This window comes from Spinacia oleracea, chromosome 6 (genome assembly GCF_020520425.1).
Source record: "Spinacia oleracea cultivar Varoflay chromosome 6, BTI_SOV_V1, whole genome shotgun sequence".
Taxonomy (NCBI): Eukaryota; Viridiplantae; Streptophyta; class Magnoliopsida; order Caryophyllales; family Amaranthaceae; genus Spinacia; species Spinacia oleracea.
In genome coordinates this window covers 125,889,371-125,909,011 of record NC_079492.1, presented here as the reverse complement: position 1 = coordinate 125,909,011, position 19,641 = coordinate 125,889,371, and the positions used below count along the sequence as shown (strand labels likewise).

The following is a 19,641-nucleotide window of genomic DNA, read 5'->3' as shown; positions in this document are numbered from 1 at the left end:
ATTTTGCCTATGTAGAAGGGCTTTTTGTGTTTACAACCTGTTGGTGGGTCGCAATATTTCCTGATTAAGTGTGTCCTATAAGTGGGCCCACACTTTGTATATTTTTGTTTAACAATTTTTTTTTTTTTAAAATACCGTTTTTACTTTGGGAAAGAAGTATCAAGATAACGGATATCTTACACAAATAGGGGAATCGCGCGTGCCTGACAGCGAATATTCGCTTTCTGGGAAGCATTTTCAGCGCCCAGCTCTGGGCGCGAGAATTTCTAACGCCCAGGGCTGGGCGTTGAAAATGCAAAGAGGAAACTCGTCTTTAAAAGATGCAGACCGTCTCCCTCCTTTCCCATTTCCACCATTTTCGTCCTCGCTTCTTCACTTCATTCTACTGATTTTTGCTCGTTTTCTTCACTTTTCTTCACAAATTCCACTCCAAATCAATTCCTAATCTTCCCAATGTAAGTAATTTTCAGTAATTTTGAGCTTTTCTTTTCAATTTCAGTATTTTTGTCAAGTATTTTTGGGCATGAAATTGATTTGGGGGTTTTTTATTTTGTGCTCCTTTCCTTCAATTAGATAGTTGGAAATGTTCTATATGACATGTTAATCAGTTTGTGCATGTTGATTTTCGCAAGTATGTTTGGTTTTTGTTGATTTTGGGCATGTTTATACTAGCCCCCAAGTATACCTACGATTCTAGTATTTTCTTGCGATGTAGGTGTTCTTGGTATATTGCTTGCGTTCCTCATAATTCATGGGTGACAAATCATGGAAGAATTTTGATTTTGCTGGAGTTAATTTTTACTTAGGGAATTTTTGCTAAGTATGAACTTAGTATCATGTTTTTAGGGAACAAAAATTGTATGACTCCATTTCATGAGTGAAATGCACTCTTTTTTAGGGATTGGTGTGAGTGCCGATTTTCTCAAAGGTATAATGCCTTGTTGTATTGTTGATCAGCATGTCTGACGAGTTGTCACCTCCCTCTGGCCGCCACGAGGAGCGTGGCATGACGCGTCAGTCCACTGGCGCGGGACCCCTATGGGTGGGTCCCGAGTACTACGACGGTCGGGACCTGCACTACGACCTGGAGCATCACGTGACTACCCGCCTTCACGCGAGGAGGGACACCACAGTTCGCGGCTACGGTGCGGCGACGAGCGAGACTGTTTTCGGTTACCTGAGCTCGGACGCCAAGGCTTTGGTGAGGGCGAGCTCGTTGTTTCCGGTGGTTGAGACTTTTTGGGAGATACTGCGACTCAACATCTCCCTATCTTTTCTACGGTCATTCATGAGGTGGTGGTGGGATACCACCAACACTTTCCACTTTCCTTGGGGTGAGATGACGGTCACTCCCGAGGACTACACGGCTTTGACGGGCTTGACCTTTACAGGGAACCCCGTTCGCCTGATGTCGGATGGCCCACCGCCGATTGTTGCTGAGGGTACCAGGCTCCTGGGCTCGTGGCTGGGTACGAGATTGCCTTCGTACCAGCCCCGTGGGATACCTTTTGCTGACCTGATGTGGGCCTTGGAGCGTGGGGTGGAGGAGTCGTCTTTGAGACAGGCCCGGCTGTTCTACCTCCATTTCATCACTTCCACTTTTCTGTCGGGTCCTACTGACACTTTTGACCCAAGGTGGATAGGCCTGGTGGAGGACGTGTCTACGCTGGGCGACTATTGCTGGGGTGATTTGGGTTATGCGACACTCGTAGGCCAGATGAGTTTGGCGGTGCCAGACTCGGAGCCGCGTAGACATCACTTTGTCATTGCATTGGCGGGAGTGCCGCGTTTGATCGAGGTGTGTGCCTAGCCCTTCTTTTGTTTTCTCGCCTTTACTGGGCCTTTTTCTGATGTATTTATTATTATTTTTCTTTTAGAGCTGTGGGCCTTTGAGCACTTGCCTTGGCTGGCTCCCCGAAAGGGGCAGAGGCCTTTGGAGTACCCTGCCGGTCGTCGTTGGGGTTGGAAGAAGAAGCTGACGGCGCGTCCGCCGCCCGGTACCGTGTGGGATCTTATCCGGGACGGGAACCCTGAGCATGTGCAGCACCTTATCCTTTATCTCGTATTTCGTCATTTTTGTTTCTATGTGCGAGATCTGATCGTGTTTGTATTCACAAAACAGGTGGTCTGGACCCCATGGCTCTCCTTTAGTGGTGCTTATGCTTCGTTCAGGGATAGCTATGCCCTGAGCCAGATGCGGGTTTTGTTCGTTGGCCGTCGCGACCCTGTCTGGTACCTGGGAGAGCGGGTACGTATGCAGACTGTCGGGTTTTTTTTGGTGCCTCAGCCTCCACCTGCGACCATGCTGTCTACTCGTTCGATAGGTGAGGCGTGGAGGGCCCATTCGAGGACTGGCGTGCCGGCGACGGAGTTAGTGATAGCGGGAGCTAGCTATCATCAGTTCATCCAGGATTCTCTTCGTCTCCCGGAGCCCGGCGCTGTAAGTTACTCTTTTTCCTTATTGATTTCTCTCAGTGTCTTCATGTTCGTGCCCATGTGTTTATGTTTACTGTGTTTTGTGCAGGATGTTCCTGACCCTTCGTTAGGGGGATGGGTGCTTCCCGATGCTCGGACCTCGTATATCGGGGAGAGTGGATCCGAGATTGTGGAGACTGTCCCGGAAGGCCGGGTTTTCCATGCTCCGCTCCCTGAGGGAGTACAGGCAGTATGCACCTTTTATTTATGCATTCCTCTTATATCCTTTGTTTTTCTTTTTGTTACTAACATTCCCGTTTCAGGTTCCGGCCCGCACGGCCAATGCGATGGTGGGGGTGATCAACCGGTTGAAGTCCGCGTTGGTTCGGGCCCGATCCGCACTTTCTTGCAGGAGCCCCCACTCCACTCGGGTAATGTGCCGTTTTTCCTTTTGATCTGTACCTTTTATTTGGCTTTCCGTCACTCACTTTCCTTCTTCTTTTGCAGACGGGGACCGGACGAGCCGGGGCCGACGACGCAGGACCTTCGGGCGGGGGACGCGGTCCTGGGGAGAGAGAGAGGGCACGGCACTCGCCCCTGCGGCATCGCCGTTCTGATGTGGGGGTGAGTCCTTCCGGGGAGAGGTCCGAGCCAGAGCGTAGGCGACGTTCCGTGTCGGTGGCTCGAGAGCCTAGCCCCGAGTTGCAGCCACAACCTCATTTTTGGGAGGATTCTGGCTGGGGGTCCTCATACCACGGGGAGTGGAGCGGATGGATCGGCGAGGCTTGGAGACATGTAGCCGATGACGAGTCTTAGGCTTGCCTCCCCTTTTGTATATATTCATTCTTGTATTTCGCGTGTATATATATTTTATTATTTTTGCGAATTCATGGTGCAAGAATATTTTGAGCCTTCCATGGGCTTTGCTATGAGGCCTCGACATATTATAGCAGTACTAGCTTTCTAAACCAACAACGAATTTTTAAAAAAAAAAAAAGAATTCCATATATAAAAATGAGTTCATACAAGAGTGCACACATGTTTTTAGACTAGCCGACTACTTGGGGTATTACATATGCATGTTTTCCTTATGTCTGTATTTGGGGTTTTCGTTTTTTGCCGACTCGTGCCATACTCCTTTGTTGGGCTTACTCCTGAAAACTCTTGTGGCTTCGTTTTTCGTTCTATTTGGCCTTGCCCGTGCATGGGTTAGGGTATAGTGCCCTTTATAATATCTTTTCCTCTTGATGTGTTCCATGCCTTTATTATTATTTAATTTTTTATTGGACCGAATCCATAAGGATTGCCTACGTATCTTGTCAGAATCAGGTCGTGCGTAGTTCTAGCTATATGTTTTTTTGAAAGGGGTGTTCATTACACATCTGCTACCCCCCCCCAAGTGTTCGTGGTTCTTTTGATGATCCATCAAAGGAGTACGAACACTTGCATAAGCGGGAGAGTTGGTGGCAAGAGGGAATGACGCCCAAGCTGGGCATTGGAAACTTAGGCGCCTAGGCCTGGGCGTGGAAAATAATGGCGCCTAAACCTGGGCGCTGAAACTTCGGTTTTCGCCCTTTCTTCTTTAGCGAGTTTTATGCCGTTTTGTTTAGAGTAATGCGCAGAATGTTTGCTTATGAGTTTTTAATGTGTATTATTAGATGCCTTAACTCCGGACTGAATTTCATTAAATATAGTACTTTTTCAATTGGTCTAAATTCGTGAGGTTAGCGAATTCTGCTCCATCTATGTCGGCTAGTTGGACCGCTCCGCCAGGTAGGATGGTCTTTACAAAATATGGTCCGGTCCAATTAGGCCGGAATTTTCCTCGAGGGTCCGTAGTAGGTGCACGGACTTCTTTTAACACAAAATCGCCTTCTTTGATATTTCGAGGTTTGACTCTTTTGTTGAATTGCCTTGCGATGCGTTTTTGATACACTTGCACGTGATGTAAAGCTCTCAACCTCTGTCTAAAAGGACGAGCTCTTCGTACCTAGCTTGAACCCAATCGGCCTCGGGCAGCTTGCTTTCTAGGACGATCCGGAGGGAGGGAATTTCCAACTCGATCGGTTGAACTGCTTCCATTCCGTATACCAAGGAGTAGGGTGTTACTCCAATGGAGGTGCGGATTGAGGTTCGGTAACCCCATAATGCAAAGTGTAATTTGTTAGGCCAATCCTTATAATTTTCGGCCATTTTTTCGATTATAACTTTAATGTTTTTGTTGGCCGCCTCTACCGCGCCATTCATTTGCGGCCTGTAGGTAGAGGATTTATGATGTTTGACATGATATTTTTCGAGCAGGTCTTGGACTTCGGCCCTAAAGTGGGAACCTTGGTCGCTTATGATTTCATGTGGAACCCCGTATCGACATAATATGTTCTTTTCTAGGAATCGAGCGACATGCTTGGCCGTTAATTTCGCATAGGAGACTGCCTCTACCCATTTAGTGAAGTAGTCAATTGCGACTAAAACGTACTCGTGTCCCCCTACGTCTGTTGGTGTTACCTTGCCGATTATATCTATACCCCAGGTGGAAAAGGGCCATGGGGAAGTGAAGGTGTATAGTTCTGAGGGAGGCAAGTGGTTAAGGTTACTGAAGATTTGGCATTTGGGCAAGTTTTCACAAAGTGATGGCAATCGATTTCCATGGTGGTCCAGTAATACCCGGAGCGGGATATTTTTCGGGATAGCATTTTACCATTCATATGAGGTCCACACACGCCGTTATGGTATTCTTCCATTAGTCTTTGGGCTTTGTTTTGGTGAACACAAAGTAATTTGATTTTATTCGGCGTGTATTTGTACAACTCCCCCAGGATTATGCTATATTGTGAAGCGAGGAGGCGTAGGGCCTTTTGTGCTCGCGGGGAGGTGTTTGGGGGGAATTCCCCACTTGTTTTGTAACGAAGGATGTCCGTATACCATGGTTCTTCTTCGGTGTTTTCAGGTTCGGAGTCTATGGCACTGCAATAAGCCGGCTCTTTTCTTCGTTCGACCCGAAGGGTCATTCCGTCCCATTCGTTCGGGATGTTGAGCATTGAAGCTAGCTTTGCTAGTGCATCCGCGAATTGGTTGTCGTCTCTTGGTAAGTACGTAAACTCGATTTTTTCGAATTGCTCGACTATTTGGTCTAAGTGAGCTTGATATTTTGAGAGACTAGTGCTTCGGACCTTCCATATTTTGGATATATGGTTGATTATTAGGGAAGAATCCCCGAAGACTTGTAGATGCTTGACTCCGAGGCTAACTGCGGCCTCTAGCCCAACTATGCAGGCTTCATATTCGGCGGCGTTGTTTGTGGCCTCGAAGTCAAGTTTGACGGAAATTGGTATATGGGCCCCTTCGGGACTGACTAGGAGAACTCCGACACCGCATCCCTTCTGATTGGACGCGCCATCGAAGTATAGTGTCCAATAGTCGTCTCGTATCATCAGAAGTTCCTCGTCAGGGAGGAGGTAAGCTTCCGTGGTTTCCTCATTCGTAGCATGCTCGGCCAGGAACTCGGCTACCGCCCTTCCTTTGATGGTTTTTTCTGGCATGAATTTCAGGTCAAACTCTGAGAGCATGACTAGCCACTTGGACAGGCGACCATTTAGGGCGGGCTTTTCGAACATATATTTTAAGGGATCTAGTTGTGACACTATATGAACGGTGTGGGCCAATAGGTAATGTCTAAGTTTTTTGGACGCCCAGACGAGGGCGAGGCAGGTTTTCTCAAGCTCTGTATATCTCGACTCGTACTGTATGAACTTCTTGCTCAAGTAGTAAATGGCTCGCTCGGATCCATGTACACACTGTGAGAGCATGGCTCCCGCTGCAGTATCCGTGACGGTTAGGTATAGGCGTAAAGGGACTCCAGGCAAAGGCGGGGAAAGGACGGGTGGTCTGCTTAGATATTCTTTGATTTTTATCGAAGGCAATTTGGCATTGTTCATCCCATTCGGCTTTTTCTTCTTTTCTTAATTTTTTGAATATTGGCTCGCAAGTCATAGTAAGCTTGGAAATGAACCTACTAATGTATTGCAGCTTTCCTAGGAAGCCCCTTATCTGTTTTTCAGTTTTTGGTGGGGGCATTTTGGTAATGGCTTTAATCTTGGATGGGTCAATCTCGATTTCCCGCGTACTAACAACATATCCTAGTAATTTTCCTGAGGTTACCCCGAACACACATTTTTGTGGATTTAGTCTCATGTTATATTTTAAGATTCGGGTGAAGAACTTTCTAAGTGCCGGGAGGTGACCGTGCCGGTCTTTAGATTTGACGATCATGTCGTCTACATAGACCTTGATTTCTTTGTGTATCATGTCATGGAGTAACGTGGTGGCTGTTCTTTGATAGGTGGCCCCCGCGTTTTTCAAACCAAAAGGCATTACAGTGTAGCAATATGTACCCCAAGGGGTAATGAAGGTTGTTTTTTCCATGTCTTCTTCTTCCATAAGTATTTGGTTATATCCTACGTACCCATCCATAAAGGAGAGAAGCGCGTGTTCTGCGGTGTTGTCTACCAATATGTCAATGTGAGGTAGAGGGAAGTCATATTTGGGACTGGCTTTGTTGAGGTCTCGAAAGTCTACACACATTCGCACTCGTCCATCTTTTTTAGCTAAGGGGACAATATTGGCCACCCATTCTGGGTAGTTGGAGACTTTTATGAAGCCGGCGTCTAATTGTTTAGTGACTTCTTCTTTTATTTTCAAGGCTATCTCTGGTTTGAGCCGCCGTAGCTTTTGTTTTACTGGCGTCATTTTGGGATCTAGCGAGATTTTATGCTCAGCAATTTCTCGATCTATTCCTGGCATGTCTTTGTAGGACCAAGCAAAGACACCCTCGAATTCCCGCAAAGTGGAGATTAGATCGGTTTTTTCGGTGGGAGTTAAGGTGAGGCCAATTTTAATGATCTTAGGATTTTCCTCTGTTCCGATATTTACTGATTTTGTGTCCTCAATTATAGGAGTTTTGAATTCTTGTTCATTTACAGCTTTTATTAATTCGGTATATTCCTCTTCTGGCTCTTTTTCGTGCTCATTAGTGGCGAGACATTTTGCATTATTACTCGAATTTTTAAGCGGCATATACTCGAAAGTTTTGTTTATCTTATTAAAGTCATGAAGCATTACATCAAAAAGATCTCCCGGAGTAGATATTTCCGGGTCTAAACTATTTTTGGGAGGGGTTACAATTTTGCTAGGTTCGGACTCGGAGTCAGACTCGGATTCAGACTCTAATTCTTCATACATTGGACCCTCTCCTGCAGATATCTTGAACTTCATCCCACGAGCATTAGTCCATCTGAAGGTCTTGCGCCACCCTCGTTGGATTTGGTCATCTTTTGAGGGTGACGGAGCGATCAATTTAGTAGGATCGAACAATTCGTCTTAAAGGGCTAATGCCATAATTTCTGTTTCGTTCCTTGCCTTTTTCCTTTCTAACCCAAACAATAGCCCGAAAGCATGTGAGTTGGGGAGCGTTTTTGGCATAGCGTGGTTCTTTGAGGCGAGTGGCCTTTGAGAACGTAGAGGGTCGTGTCCCAGAGCATGCATCTCTTGGGCTTGTGTGACCTCTAGGAATAGATGTTCAGGATATGCTTCTTCCATTACGATCCTTGATGGCTATCACGGGTAGGTATTCAGGGGCCTTGCATTTTTGTTGTGGAGTAGGAGACGCATTAGTTTATTTCATGAGTCGGCTTTTAGACATTTTATGACTACCCTTAAGTCGGACTAGTATATTTGGACTACTATGTGTGCACTTTTGAACTCTTTATATTTTCGAAAATCTTTGCCCATGTGACACTCATAATTATTAGCATGCCCGGTTTTGACGCCGAGCATTGTCGTCGTAGGAGGCCTAACAACGACACAAAGAGTTATTCATATGTTTTTTTTAGTCGCTTTAAGAATCGAGTGCTTTTCATACGCCCTTGCAGCAGTTTACGGATGGTTTTTTTGCTACATATTTTTTGCGCGGGCACCTAGGCTGCTGCGCCTGACCAAAAGGCCAGGTAGCAACTTCAGCGCCCAGCGTAGGGCGTGAGAAATTATGGCGCCCAGCCAGGGGCGTTGAAAATGCGTCCCTGGCTGGTTCTCGTTTTCTCTTTACGTCTACTTTTGTTTATGTGACTTTGATTTAGCGTGCTTGCCTAATAACGTACTTACGCGTTGTGCAGCGTTTGTGGGATTCGTTACAGGCCATCCCGAGCGTCGCTTATTTTTGTGGCGATCGTTCGGGTTTGCGGAACACGTATTTCGGTATAACTCTTTGGCCAATTGATTTATGAATGTTTGGGCAATTTTTTTTTTTAGGGTCGTTGGTTTTCTAACATTGTCTGTCACACACAATCACATATTTCGCTACACATAACTAACATTACATCATGAGGAAATAATAATATGTCATGTAGTTTATGATAGGCTTCTATGGGTAGTTTTTGCGCCTGGCTTGGTACCGCTTCTATCGCAGATCCAACACATGCCCCGGTCGAGGTAGTGCCTTCAACAGACGAATTTCGCCCAAGAGGCCAATCACGATGTAAGCCAAGGGGGCATGCACCAATGAGAGGGACCTAATGGGCGAGCGATTGGGTTTGGGACGGGTGTACTACTAGCGAAAGTGCCGAGTGGACAACATTCGAAGCGTATGCACCCCCCGGTTGGCGATGGGTATCCTTAGTCCCAACTCCCGAGATGAAACATCCAAGGGAGCCAAGATTCGTTATGCGGTTCTGTCCGTTCACATTAATATGCTGATTTTCAGGTCGTCCCAACTTAATGGGGAAATAAACGCGGGATAGGATCGTTTCACCCTTCGGCTATTTTGATTACCTACAAGCACGAGTATTTCCTTCACTATCCCCAGTGGAGTCGCCACTGTGAGGGGGTCGAAAAATCATGAGGCTAATGCGTGACCTTGTCCCTCGTGGGTGTGACGTTTCTTTTTGTCAAATCAAGTGTAATTGGATTTCCTGTGAGTTTACATCCAATTGACTAGTAATATAGGAGTCGCCATTCAGTTTTTAACGACAATGAGAAAAACTGACAAAACCCGGTTATCGTGACATAAAGGGAGTGCAATTATGTTTGACCACGACGGCCGTAGGTTCCCTTGTGATCCCTGGTGTGGGGATCTCTCAACATACACCCGCAAGGTAGAGATTGAGGGTTCGGGGGACTGTAACTACCGAGAGGAGTACTCGCTCTTCGATAACTCCAGAGGCAGGATATCCTTACTAGCTCAGCATAAATAATTGAAGGGACATGCGTTAACTATTAAACTAATCTGAGTTGATTTTAACAATATGCAACATATAGTACTAGATCGATCGCGATTATCTGATTTAGATTGTTTTAAGGGACCTAGCATGATAATCCAATTTCCCAGCATATTATCTTTATTAGGCGTGATAGAACAATCAGATTTAATTAGTTTAACAGTTCATAAAAGGGCGAGGAAAGCAATTAAACCATGGAAAATGGACACATTACGACGCACCCTTGAGAGGTGCGTCACGGTTCTCAGAAAACTAACCACTTTGACTTTGCTATTTCTCCTTTTATTTAACGAATCTCAAATTATAGGACAGGATACGTTCTGTTCGATGTTTGGATCGATTGCGACAGAACGCGTGATCAGTTTTGCAGCGTGAGGCTTAGGCTTAGGGGTTTAGAGTCAATACTCAGAATAATAATTGTGTGTTGTGTCTTTTTCACGTCGAACTTAGGGCCCTATTTATAGAAAAGAGTTCGTGGAAAGATAGAATTGTAGAACTCTAATCCACGAGGAATTAGGAAAGAACACGTCCCCGGTAATTTCAGCGCCCAGGGCTGGGCGCCGAAGATTTCGGCGCCCAGAGCCAGGCGTTGAAAATAGAATCTGGGCCGTTTCTTTGTCAGATTAGGATTCTTAGAATCCAGAGTGTATGAGACTTTAATCGAGTCTTTTAGTGCGTATTAATTTTATGATGGAATGCATCTGGGCCTGTTACGAACTCTAGGCTCGTTAGGATTTTAGTTAATACGTAACTCTTATTTTCGAATCGTATTAGGAATAGGATTCTCTCGCAATTTCTATCTCATTTAGGATTTATGTTGGAGTGCAACACCTAATTCTGACAGGTTTCTATCTTTTATGACTTGCCACTTTTAACAACTACCCATTACGGCAGTTACTATTTTTAGCAGGTTTCCATAAATAGCAGGTTTCTATAAATAGCAGGCTTCGGGTGAAATGAAAATGGGAATTGAGATTCGTTATTTTATAGGAGATGCATTGTCAAGTGGAGATTTACGTTCTCATCATCGAACCTTCCCTTTCGGGAATGGGGACAAAAGTAGGTGTCTACAGCCCCATCTTGCTTCTCTTGAATCGCTCGAACCACATTAAGAGCATCGCACTCCAAGATGACTGTTTTGTACCCCATCCTCCTCGCTAGTTCCAACCCGTACCTAGCAGCACCAGCCTCTGCTAGTGCCGGCTTCCAGCGCGCCCCAACACTCTTCACAGCCGCTAAAAGGATTTTCCCATTCTCATCCCTTATAACCACCCCGAACCTCACCCCAATACCTTCCATAGTATGCGCATCCACATTCACCTTGACACAAAATTCAGGAGGCTTTATCCACGTCGAGGCCGAGGGAAAGTGAGTCTGCTGTGTTACCATTCCCACCTTACCCATATAGCTTCCATAGTCCTTATTTAACTTCACAAAACCAGCTGCAATACTAACCGGATCAACTGTATTAGCTGCATCAAAAACACCCTTATTCCGACAGAACCAAGCAGCCCATGCCAGCGATGCCACCACCCGTAGCTGGTCCCTTTCCATCTTCCCCGCCAACCAAACAAATCTCTCTTCAAACGATTCACATGGTGCCTCTGCAAGCAGCCCAAAGAATTCACTATGAGACCAAATCGTAGACGCATACTTACATTCGAATACGGCGTGCATAAGTGTCTCTTCCATGGCTCCGCAAACTGGGCATTGACTATTGTCCCGGATATGTCTCTTACATAAAACATCCATCACCCCTAGGCTTCCCTTGCATGCCCTCCAAATGAAATGGCACAGTTTCGGAGGCTCCCCTAGCTGCCAGACCACCCGCCACAACTCCCTTTCTCTTTCACCATAGTACATCTCCCATGCACGAGTCTGCCCTAGTCTCCCCAACCAGTACCCTGTCCTGACCGTATACACGCCATCAGAAGCGGACCACCAATACCGTCTATCTTGCGGCCAGAAATTCGAGATCGGAATGTCAAGCATGGCCCTGCAATCATCCCCATTAAATGTTGCCTCCACCTTTGCAACGTCCCATCCACCTTCATCAAAATTGATTAGCTCATACACTTGCATATCAGGATTACTATCAATCCCAGGCGTCGGGACATACGTGTTACCCTCACTTGGTAGCCACGAGTCGTCCCAGACCCTTATCGAAGAGCCATTACCCACTCTCCATTTCATTCCATCAAGAAGTAGTGCCTTTGCGCCCCATATACTTCTCCACGTATAGCTCGGGTCATACCCTCTAAAGGCATCGAGGAAATCTGAGTGTTTATAATATTTTTCCTTTAGTACACCCTGCAACAAAGTATCAGCCGTGCAACATAACCTCCAACCTTGCTTGGCCAACAACGCCTGATTGAAGCATTTTAAATCTCGGAATCCCATACCCCCCATTGACTTTGGTAAACAAAGTAGCTCCCACCTGTGCCAATGAATCTTCCGCTCCGACCCGTTTGATCCCCACCAAAAACGAGCCAGAACCGAGTGTATCTCTTCGATCAGCCCGTCTGGTATCCTGAATACGCTCATCATATATTTTGGGATAGCCTGTGCTACTGCCTTTATAAGAACCTCCTTTCCCGGGCGAGACAACAGTTTCTCCTTTCACCCTTGTAGCTTTTTCCAAATTCTCTCCTTTTAAACATGCAAAGACCGCCTTTTTTGATCTTCCGATAATCGTTGGCAACCCCAAATACTTCTCATGTTTATCGACCACCCTTACTCCTAATGTACTCACAATCTCTTGTCGACGTCCTTCCTCAACACACTTGCTAAAGGCAACCTCTGTCTTGCTAAGGTTAACTTTCTGACCAGATTCTCTTTCATACGTACTGATTATATCAGCCACTTTAGAGCACTCATGCAAATTGGCTTTAGCAAACAAAATACTATCGTCGGCGAAGAATAGGTGAGATACCCTAGGTGCACCTCTACAGACTCGAGCTTCGTGGATGGCATTATCCGTCACTGCCTTCTTGAGGAGCATTGAAAACGCATCCGCACATATCAGGAAAAGGTACGGGGAAATCGGGTCCCCTTGCCTAAGGCCCCGAGTTGGGATTAAAGCTCCGGAAATACTGCCATTGTACTTAAAGGAGAAGGAAACCGAATTTAAGCACTGCATGATACGCCCAATCCAGCTTTGTTGGAAACCCATCTTGAGCATCACTCTCTCCAAAAACACCCATTCCACCCTATCATAGGCTTTGCTCATGTCAAGTTTAAGCGCAATCGTACCATCCTTACCTTCCCCACGCCGTTTCATCGAATGGAAGATCTCAAAAGCTACCAGTGCATTATCCGTAGTTAATCTTTTTGGGACAAAAGCACTTTGATTCTCCGAGATAATTGTACCTAACATTGTCTTTAGTTTATTAGCCAGGGTTTTGGAGATAATTTTATACAAAACATTGCACAAACTTATCGGCCTAAACTCCGTCATTCTTTTCGGATCATTTACTTTCGGAATTAAGACAATGCACGTACGATTAACTTCCTTCAAGTCCACCTCCCCCCGCCACCACCCTTTCACAAACCGAATCACATCCCCGCCAATCACCCCCCAAAATTTCTGAAAAAAGAGGGCATGCATCCCATCCGGGCCGGGTGCTTTGTTGGGGTGCATTTGAAAAAGCGCCTCTCGGATCTCTTCACCTGTTGGCTCCTCCTCTAACATCTCCCACATATCATTAGTAACCACCATTTCGACCCCCACCAGAGCCTCATCGAACCTGTCCGGGCTGCCCGACGCAAACAACCACCAAAGTACTCTGCAATAATCGCATCCATCTCCCCTTTTGTTGACTGCCACACCTCATTCCCATCAAACAAACCAGCTATGGCATTACGTTTTTTCCGTTGAGAAGCCTTGTGATGAAAGTATTTTGTATTTTTATCACCGTCCCTCAACTCATTCGCTCTTGCACGTGCATGCCAATAAGACTCCTCTAACCTACGCAAATCATCCAACTCGTCAACAATTTCATTACATTGTAGCAACTGTTGAGCATCTAGAGCCCTGCCTTGCGTCTCCTTAAGCTTACGTTCAGCCATTTTGATCCTCTTTTGCACTGCCCTGAATGTATTTTCAGCCCAGGAGGTTAACCTGCCAGCAACATTCTGAACTCTAGTATGTATGGGATCCTCCCTCCCATCCCTCCACGCATCCGACACCACCTACCCGCATTCATTCCTAGATAACCACATGGCCTCAAAACGAAACAGCTTCCCATTTTTCTTCTTCTCCTCTTTGTCCCCAAATTTTAGCAAGATTGCCGCATGATTTGAGTGGCAAATAGGAAAGTGAATTACCTCCGAATATGGGAACATTGAGCACCATTGTGTATCTGCTATGTATCTGTCGAGTCTCTCTCGCACCATCGTCTCCATGGACGTGCCACGCTTCCATGTGAAGATGTTGCCTTTATAGCCCAAGTCACGACAATCACACGCCTCTATTGCCTCCCGGAATGCGTCTAACTGTCTTTCCCCCCTTACTGCACCCCCTTCTTTCTCATGCATACCCATAATCTCATTAAAGTCACCAAACATAACAGTCGGGAGTGAACTCCGAGCTTTGATAGCTCTCATTAACTCCCACGTATAATGCTTATTCGCTGCCTCCGGCCAACCATAGATACCTACTGCTTTCCACTTTGGCACATTCTCACTGTCACACACTTCTACCTCAATGTGATGAAGTGAGTATGAACAGATATTCACTTTAATGTCCCGCCACCAGAATCCTAGCCCTTCGGACCTCCCGTTACTACTTAGACAGAAACCATTCTCAAAACCACACCTATTATGTACCAACTCGAGTCTACCAGCGTCCATCTTTGTTTCCATGACGAAAACAATGTTCGGCCTATCCCTCCAACACCAATCTTGGAGAGCTTTTACTGTTAACGGGTTGCCAAGCCCGTAACAGTTCCACACTAATGTTTTCATTGTCCTTCGCGGGGTTGGGATGTTCCAACCTCCGCTACTTGAAGATCCAACCGATCTTCTGTCCTCACATCCGCCAATCTTGCTCTTCTTGCTACCTCCTCCTTCTCCTCCATGACCACATCCTCATCATAAACAATCTTCCTTTTCTCCCCAACTGCCTCAACACCCACCCCTTCATTCTCCATTACCATTCCTGCATCTGCCCTTCTGACCACCTTTTTAACTTTCCTAAGATGGATTTTCATAGGTGTTGTTATTCCCACCGTAAAGAGATACGGTGCTACCTCCATCACATTACCAAGTTGCTCTTTACCCACTTCCACCTCCACCCTACCCTTGCTACACACCTCCTCCACCCCCACCTCCTCCGTATCAGTCCCTTCCGTTTGTCTCTCCAACACACCCTCCACACATTCTTTTTTCTTGCTACTTCCATTCCCCCCAGAACCACTCTTGTCCACCACTACAACCTCGAGAACCTTATCCTTCATCCCTCTGCTCCCAGACACATCTGTTACATTCACCATGTGTTGGGGTATCTGCCTCGTTGGTTTTGTTACGAACAAAACTCTTCTAGCCGCATTTAGCTCTTTTATTTCCTCCACATTGTTAAACCTCCCTTTCCTTGGTGACGCTTTCAGCCCCATCCCCCATCCAGGGCCACACTTTTGTTGCTCCTCAGTGAGAACAGAACAATCTTTCTCCCCATGTCCTACACTACCACACATAAAACAGAAAAACGGGAGCCTTTCGTATTTGAGTTTTACCTTTACTGTGTTTCCCTCCCTGTTCACAATGTTCTGGGTACGGCGCAATGGTTTCGTGACATCAAGCATTACCCTCAACCTACGGACTTTTTCAATCCCTAGAACGTCCTCCTCAATCTCCATTAATGTCCCTAATTTTGCAGCGATAGCCTTAACATGACCATCCGATCGACAATTAAACGACAAATTCTCAATCCTTACCCAAAAAGGGGAATGAGTCAGTACCACATCATTTGGCTATTCGTTTCCAGAGATCTCATCCAGGAGCAATAGGTTTTGTTCAAAGCGCACCATGGTCTTCCCACCATCACCTTCTCTTTCTCACGCCAATGAAAGAACTGGAATATAAAAGAATTCGCTCCAATCGCCCTTATAACTACCTTCCCTGTCATCGACCATGCTTGTGTCATAGTCCTCTTGAAAACTTCCACATTGAAACCCCTATCTGTGAGGAGTTTTCCTACCAGCATTAGGGATACCCTATCATCATGTTCGGAGGAATCAACCCCACCCAAATCAACAACATCGTTCTCATCTTCCTCTATGTTCAAATTCGCCCATTGTTCAGTAAGTTCATCGGCCATAGTCGCCAGAGATTCGGCTACCGGAATAGCTAGGGTTACCTTTTTGTCGCAAAGGGGTATCGCCCTCTATTTTCAAGGGAGTTTTTTTCTTTGTTGTTGTTGTTACTGTTATCCCACTTTTTGTACTAACGACATAACTGCTTTGACGTTTGATCATGTCGTGTCTTCCAGGTATCGTCGTGTCACAGGTAAACATCGCGTCAGATGAGCACGTTGAGTATGACAATAGTCGACAAAGGTCCAAGCGACATAAGACTAGCGACAGGATACTAGCGACAAAGAAGCAGTAACGATCGACGAAGAAGATAGGTGAAGATAGGTTAAGATCAGAAGCCCAAAGCCCAAGATAGCTGGCGCCGCCATACAAGCAGAATGGGTCCAAGAAGTCGCCAAGGAATACGGAAGACGTTGGAGACCAGAAACGGTCATGGGCAACGATCAGTGGAAAATCCCTAAAAGATAGGGATTCTCCTAACCGAAGAAGCCGTTGTCTTCCGCGTATAAAAGCTTAGCGGCAGCATATTAGAGGAGACGTTAACTCAAGCACTCATACTCTCAAGCTATTAAGCATTCATATTACTCTTGTATTTGCTCTTTAATTTCGTTACATTGATCTTTAGAAAAATACACAAACAATCAGATAGGATACGTAGTGGATTGATAGCCTCATAGCTATCCGCGGTTTTTTACCTTATTCCTGGGTTTTCCGCGTCAACACTTCTCTGTGTCGTGTCTCTCTTGTCTCTCTTTACTTGATTCTTGCTTAGTTAGTGTCGACCCGACCCAAAGGTCACCCCTAGACGAAATTTGGCATAAACAGTTTGGCGCCGTCTGTGGGGACATTAACTAGGTTTCACACAAAATCATCCCTCACATCATGTCTACTGAAGAGATGACGCTCGCAGAGATGAAAGCAGCCTACGAAAAGGCCCAAGCAGAGCTGGCCCAAGAAAGGGCATCCACCGAAACCTTGCAAAAGGAGCTCGATTCTGTGAAGAGCTCAAAATACCAGTCGCGTTTCAAGAATGGTGGGAAGCCGAGAAAGATAACATTCGAGATGCCCGACGATTTCGAAGACCTGACCGACGACGAAGAGCCCCAAGGTGAGGAAGACGGTTCGAACCCAGACCCGGTGACCTAGTGCCTAAACAAGATGGATGCTCGCATGACAAAGCACTACTCTCGCCTGATGAAGCTAATGATCAAACTACCCGGGGCACCCACACCAGTAGAGACCGAACCAACCGACGGGTATGCAGCATCACTATTCTGTGAAGCGATTGCCAGAGTAACGGTTCCACACACACTTCGACTCCCTACCTGGACCACCCTGTATGATGGAACGTCTGATCCTTACCGACACGTCAACTTCTACAAGCAGCGCATGTGGCAGATCGGAATCCCATACGATTTGGTCGAGCCTGTCATGTGCAAGTCGTTCGGCGGTACCCTTGATGGAGCAGCTCTGGAATGGCTCATGAACGTCTCCCCCGGATCCATCTCTTGCCTGTCCGACCTAATCAACGCTTTTTATCAACCGTTCGCCAGCAGTCGCCAATTGGAAAAGCAAACCAGTGACCTCTATCGGTTGGTTCAAGGACCAACCGAGTCGGTACGCGATTACTTTAACCGCTTTAATTGTGAAAAAATTAGTATAAAAAACTGTGATGTCAGGACAGCTATCGAGGCATTCAAAAGAGGTCTCATCCCCAACTCGGAACTGTACCAGGAAATAACCAAGTACCCCTGTGCAACCTTCGAGGAGGTACGATCGAGAGCCACCGCCCAAATACGGATTGAAGACGACGAGGTCATCCGAACAACGTCCCAACGCTAAACAGGGGGCAGCAGCGACAGGAGATCGTACACCCCAAGGAGTAGCAGCTGGCGACACCAGCCGTATAACCGGCAGAACCAGGTACAAAATGTCAATCAATACGATGACACTAACAATGTTTACAGGAATGAACGGGTCGTTTATCCCCCCATCTCCGAGTATGGCTTCAACGTCGACATCGGAGGCGTGGTGAACGCCCTTCAAAATGTAGGTGGTACCGTCAGATGGCCTAAGAAGAGCGACAGACCAGACTCCATGAAGGACATGAGCAGGTGGTGCGACTTCCACCGCGACAATGGCCACACAACCGAGGAAAATATCTCCTTCAAAGAGGAGGTAGCGTATCTATTGAAAAGAGGCCAACTGAAGGATCTGCTGAGCGACAAAGGAAAGGAGACGTACAACAAGGACATCAACGCCCAACCCAACCCAGCACCAAGCGGCGACCGACCGGCCCCGCCCATGTTCGAAAAAGTGGTAAATGTTATTTCTGGTGGTTCAGATATATGTGGACTAACTTCTTCTGCAGCTAAAAAAATCAACAGAGGCGAACCTGAAGCCGTCAAAGAGGGGCGAACCGAAGACGAAGTAGCACTCGACAAGTCATTAGCAGCGATGAAAATAACCTTCGACGATTCAGATTCAACCGACACACAACAGGAACACCATGACGGGCTAGTCATATCGCTCCCAATAGTCAACGCTCTCATCAAAAGGATATTGATCGACAACGGCAGTTCAGCAAACGTACTGTTCTTAGAGGCTCTGCAAGAAATGGGACTAGAAGAAAAGAGTATAATCAGAAGGTCGACAGTCTTAGTAGGATTCAGTGGAGAATCGCTACGAACAGTAGGGGAGATATCGCTGCCTACGTACGCAGAAGGTGTTAATGTGATGACCAAGTTCAACGTCGTCGACTGCCCATCAGCATACAACGTCATTTTAGGACGACCATGGATCCACAAAATGAAAGCGGTGCCATCGACATACCACCAGTCAATCAAGTTCCCAGCCAAATGGGGAGTCATGGAAATCAAAGGACAACAAAGGGACGCAAAGAAATGTTATGAAACGGCGCTGAAACCATCAAAGTCATCCATCTAGCAATTACAGCCAGGGTCGACGGTAGACGACCCCGACGACCAACAGATCGATGAGATAACACTAAATCAGACAAAGCCACACCAAGTAGTAAGGATCGAAGCGTCGCTGCCTGACAACATCAAAAGTCAGATTGTATCATTCCTAAGAGAAAACTCGGACTGCTTCGCGTGGTCGCACGAGGATATGACAGGAATCAGTCCTGACGTCATCACCCACAAACTCAATGTCGACCCCAACTTTAAGCCAGTGAAGCAGAAACGACGAAAGTTCGCGCCTGAAAGAAATAAAATCATAGACGAAGAGGTCCAAAAACTGATAGATTCCGGGAAAGTCAGAGAAGTCAAGTATCCAGATTGGTTAGCAAATGTCGTCGTCGTCAGTAAAAAGAATGGAAAGTGGAGAGTTTGTATCGATTTCACAGACATCAACAAAGCATGCCCCAAAGACCCATTCCCCCTGCCGCACATCGACGCCCTGGTCGACGCCACTTCCGGACATGAGCTACTAACATTTATGGACGCCTACTCCGGATACAACCAGATCCTTATGCACCCAGACGACCAGGAAAAAACATCTTTTGTAACAGACAGAGGAATTTATTGTTATAAAGTCATGCCTTTTGGTCTTAAAAATGCAGGTGCGACATACCAACGATTGGTCAACAAAATGTTCAAAGACCAACTTGGAGACACGATGGAGGT

At 46.4% G+C, this 19,641-nt stretch overlaps 2 protein-coding genes across 2 annotated transcripts; one reads left to right on the top strand and one right to left on the bottom strand.

Moving 5' to 3' along the window:
- Window positions 1-5,920: 5,920 nt before the first annotated feature.
- Window positions 5,921-14,648, bottom strand: LOC130463586 (uncharacterized). Its single transcript, XM_056832756.1, has 5 exons — window positions 13,879-14,648; window positions 13,598-13,773; window positions 12,121-13,502; window positions 10,755-11,993; window positions 5,921-5,947 (listed from the first exon to the last, which is right to left on the bottom strand). Exons 1-5 carry the CDS (start codon window positions 14,646-14,648, stop codon window positions 5,921-5,923), a joined length of 3,594 nt encoding a protein of 1,197 aa, XP_056688734.1.
- A 2,504-nt stretch (window positions 14,649-17,152) lies between these two features.
- Window positions 17,153-18,940, top strand: LOC130463584 (uncharacterized). The gene is made up of 2 exons (XM_056832754.1): window positions 17,153-17,721; window positions 17,962-18,940. Exons 1-2 carry the CDS (start codon window positions 17,153-17,155, stop codon window positions 18,938-18,940), a joined length of 1,548 nt encoding a protein of 515 aa, XP_056688732.1.
- The last annotated feature ends 701 nt before the right edge of the window (window positions 18,941-19,641 follow it).

Excerpts from the sequence above, each read along its gene's own strand:
- LOC130463586 (XM_056832756.1), bottom strand. The coding sequence starts at position 14,648 with ATGAAAACATTAGTGTGGAACTGTTACGGGCTTGGCAACCCGTTAACA. Across the intron at positions 13,774-13,878 it reads TTATCTAGGAATGAATGCGG|GGCAGTGCAAAAGAGGATCA; the intron begins GTAGGTGGTGTC and ends AAATACATTCAG. Across the intron at positions 13,503-13,597 it reads AGCGAATGAGTTGAGGGACG|TCAACAAAAGGGGAGATGGA; the intron begins GTGATAAAAATA and ends GAGGTGTGGCAG.
- LOC130463584 (XM_056832754.1), top strand. The coding sequence starts at position 17,153 with ATGGATGCTCGCATGACAAAGCACTACTCTCGCCTGATGAAGCTAATG. Across the intron at positions 17,722-17,961 it reads CTCATCCCCAACTCGGAACT|GAATGAACGGGTCGTTTATC; the intron begins GTACCAGGAAAT and ends CAATGTTTACAG.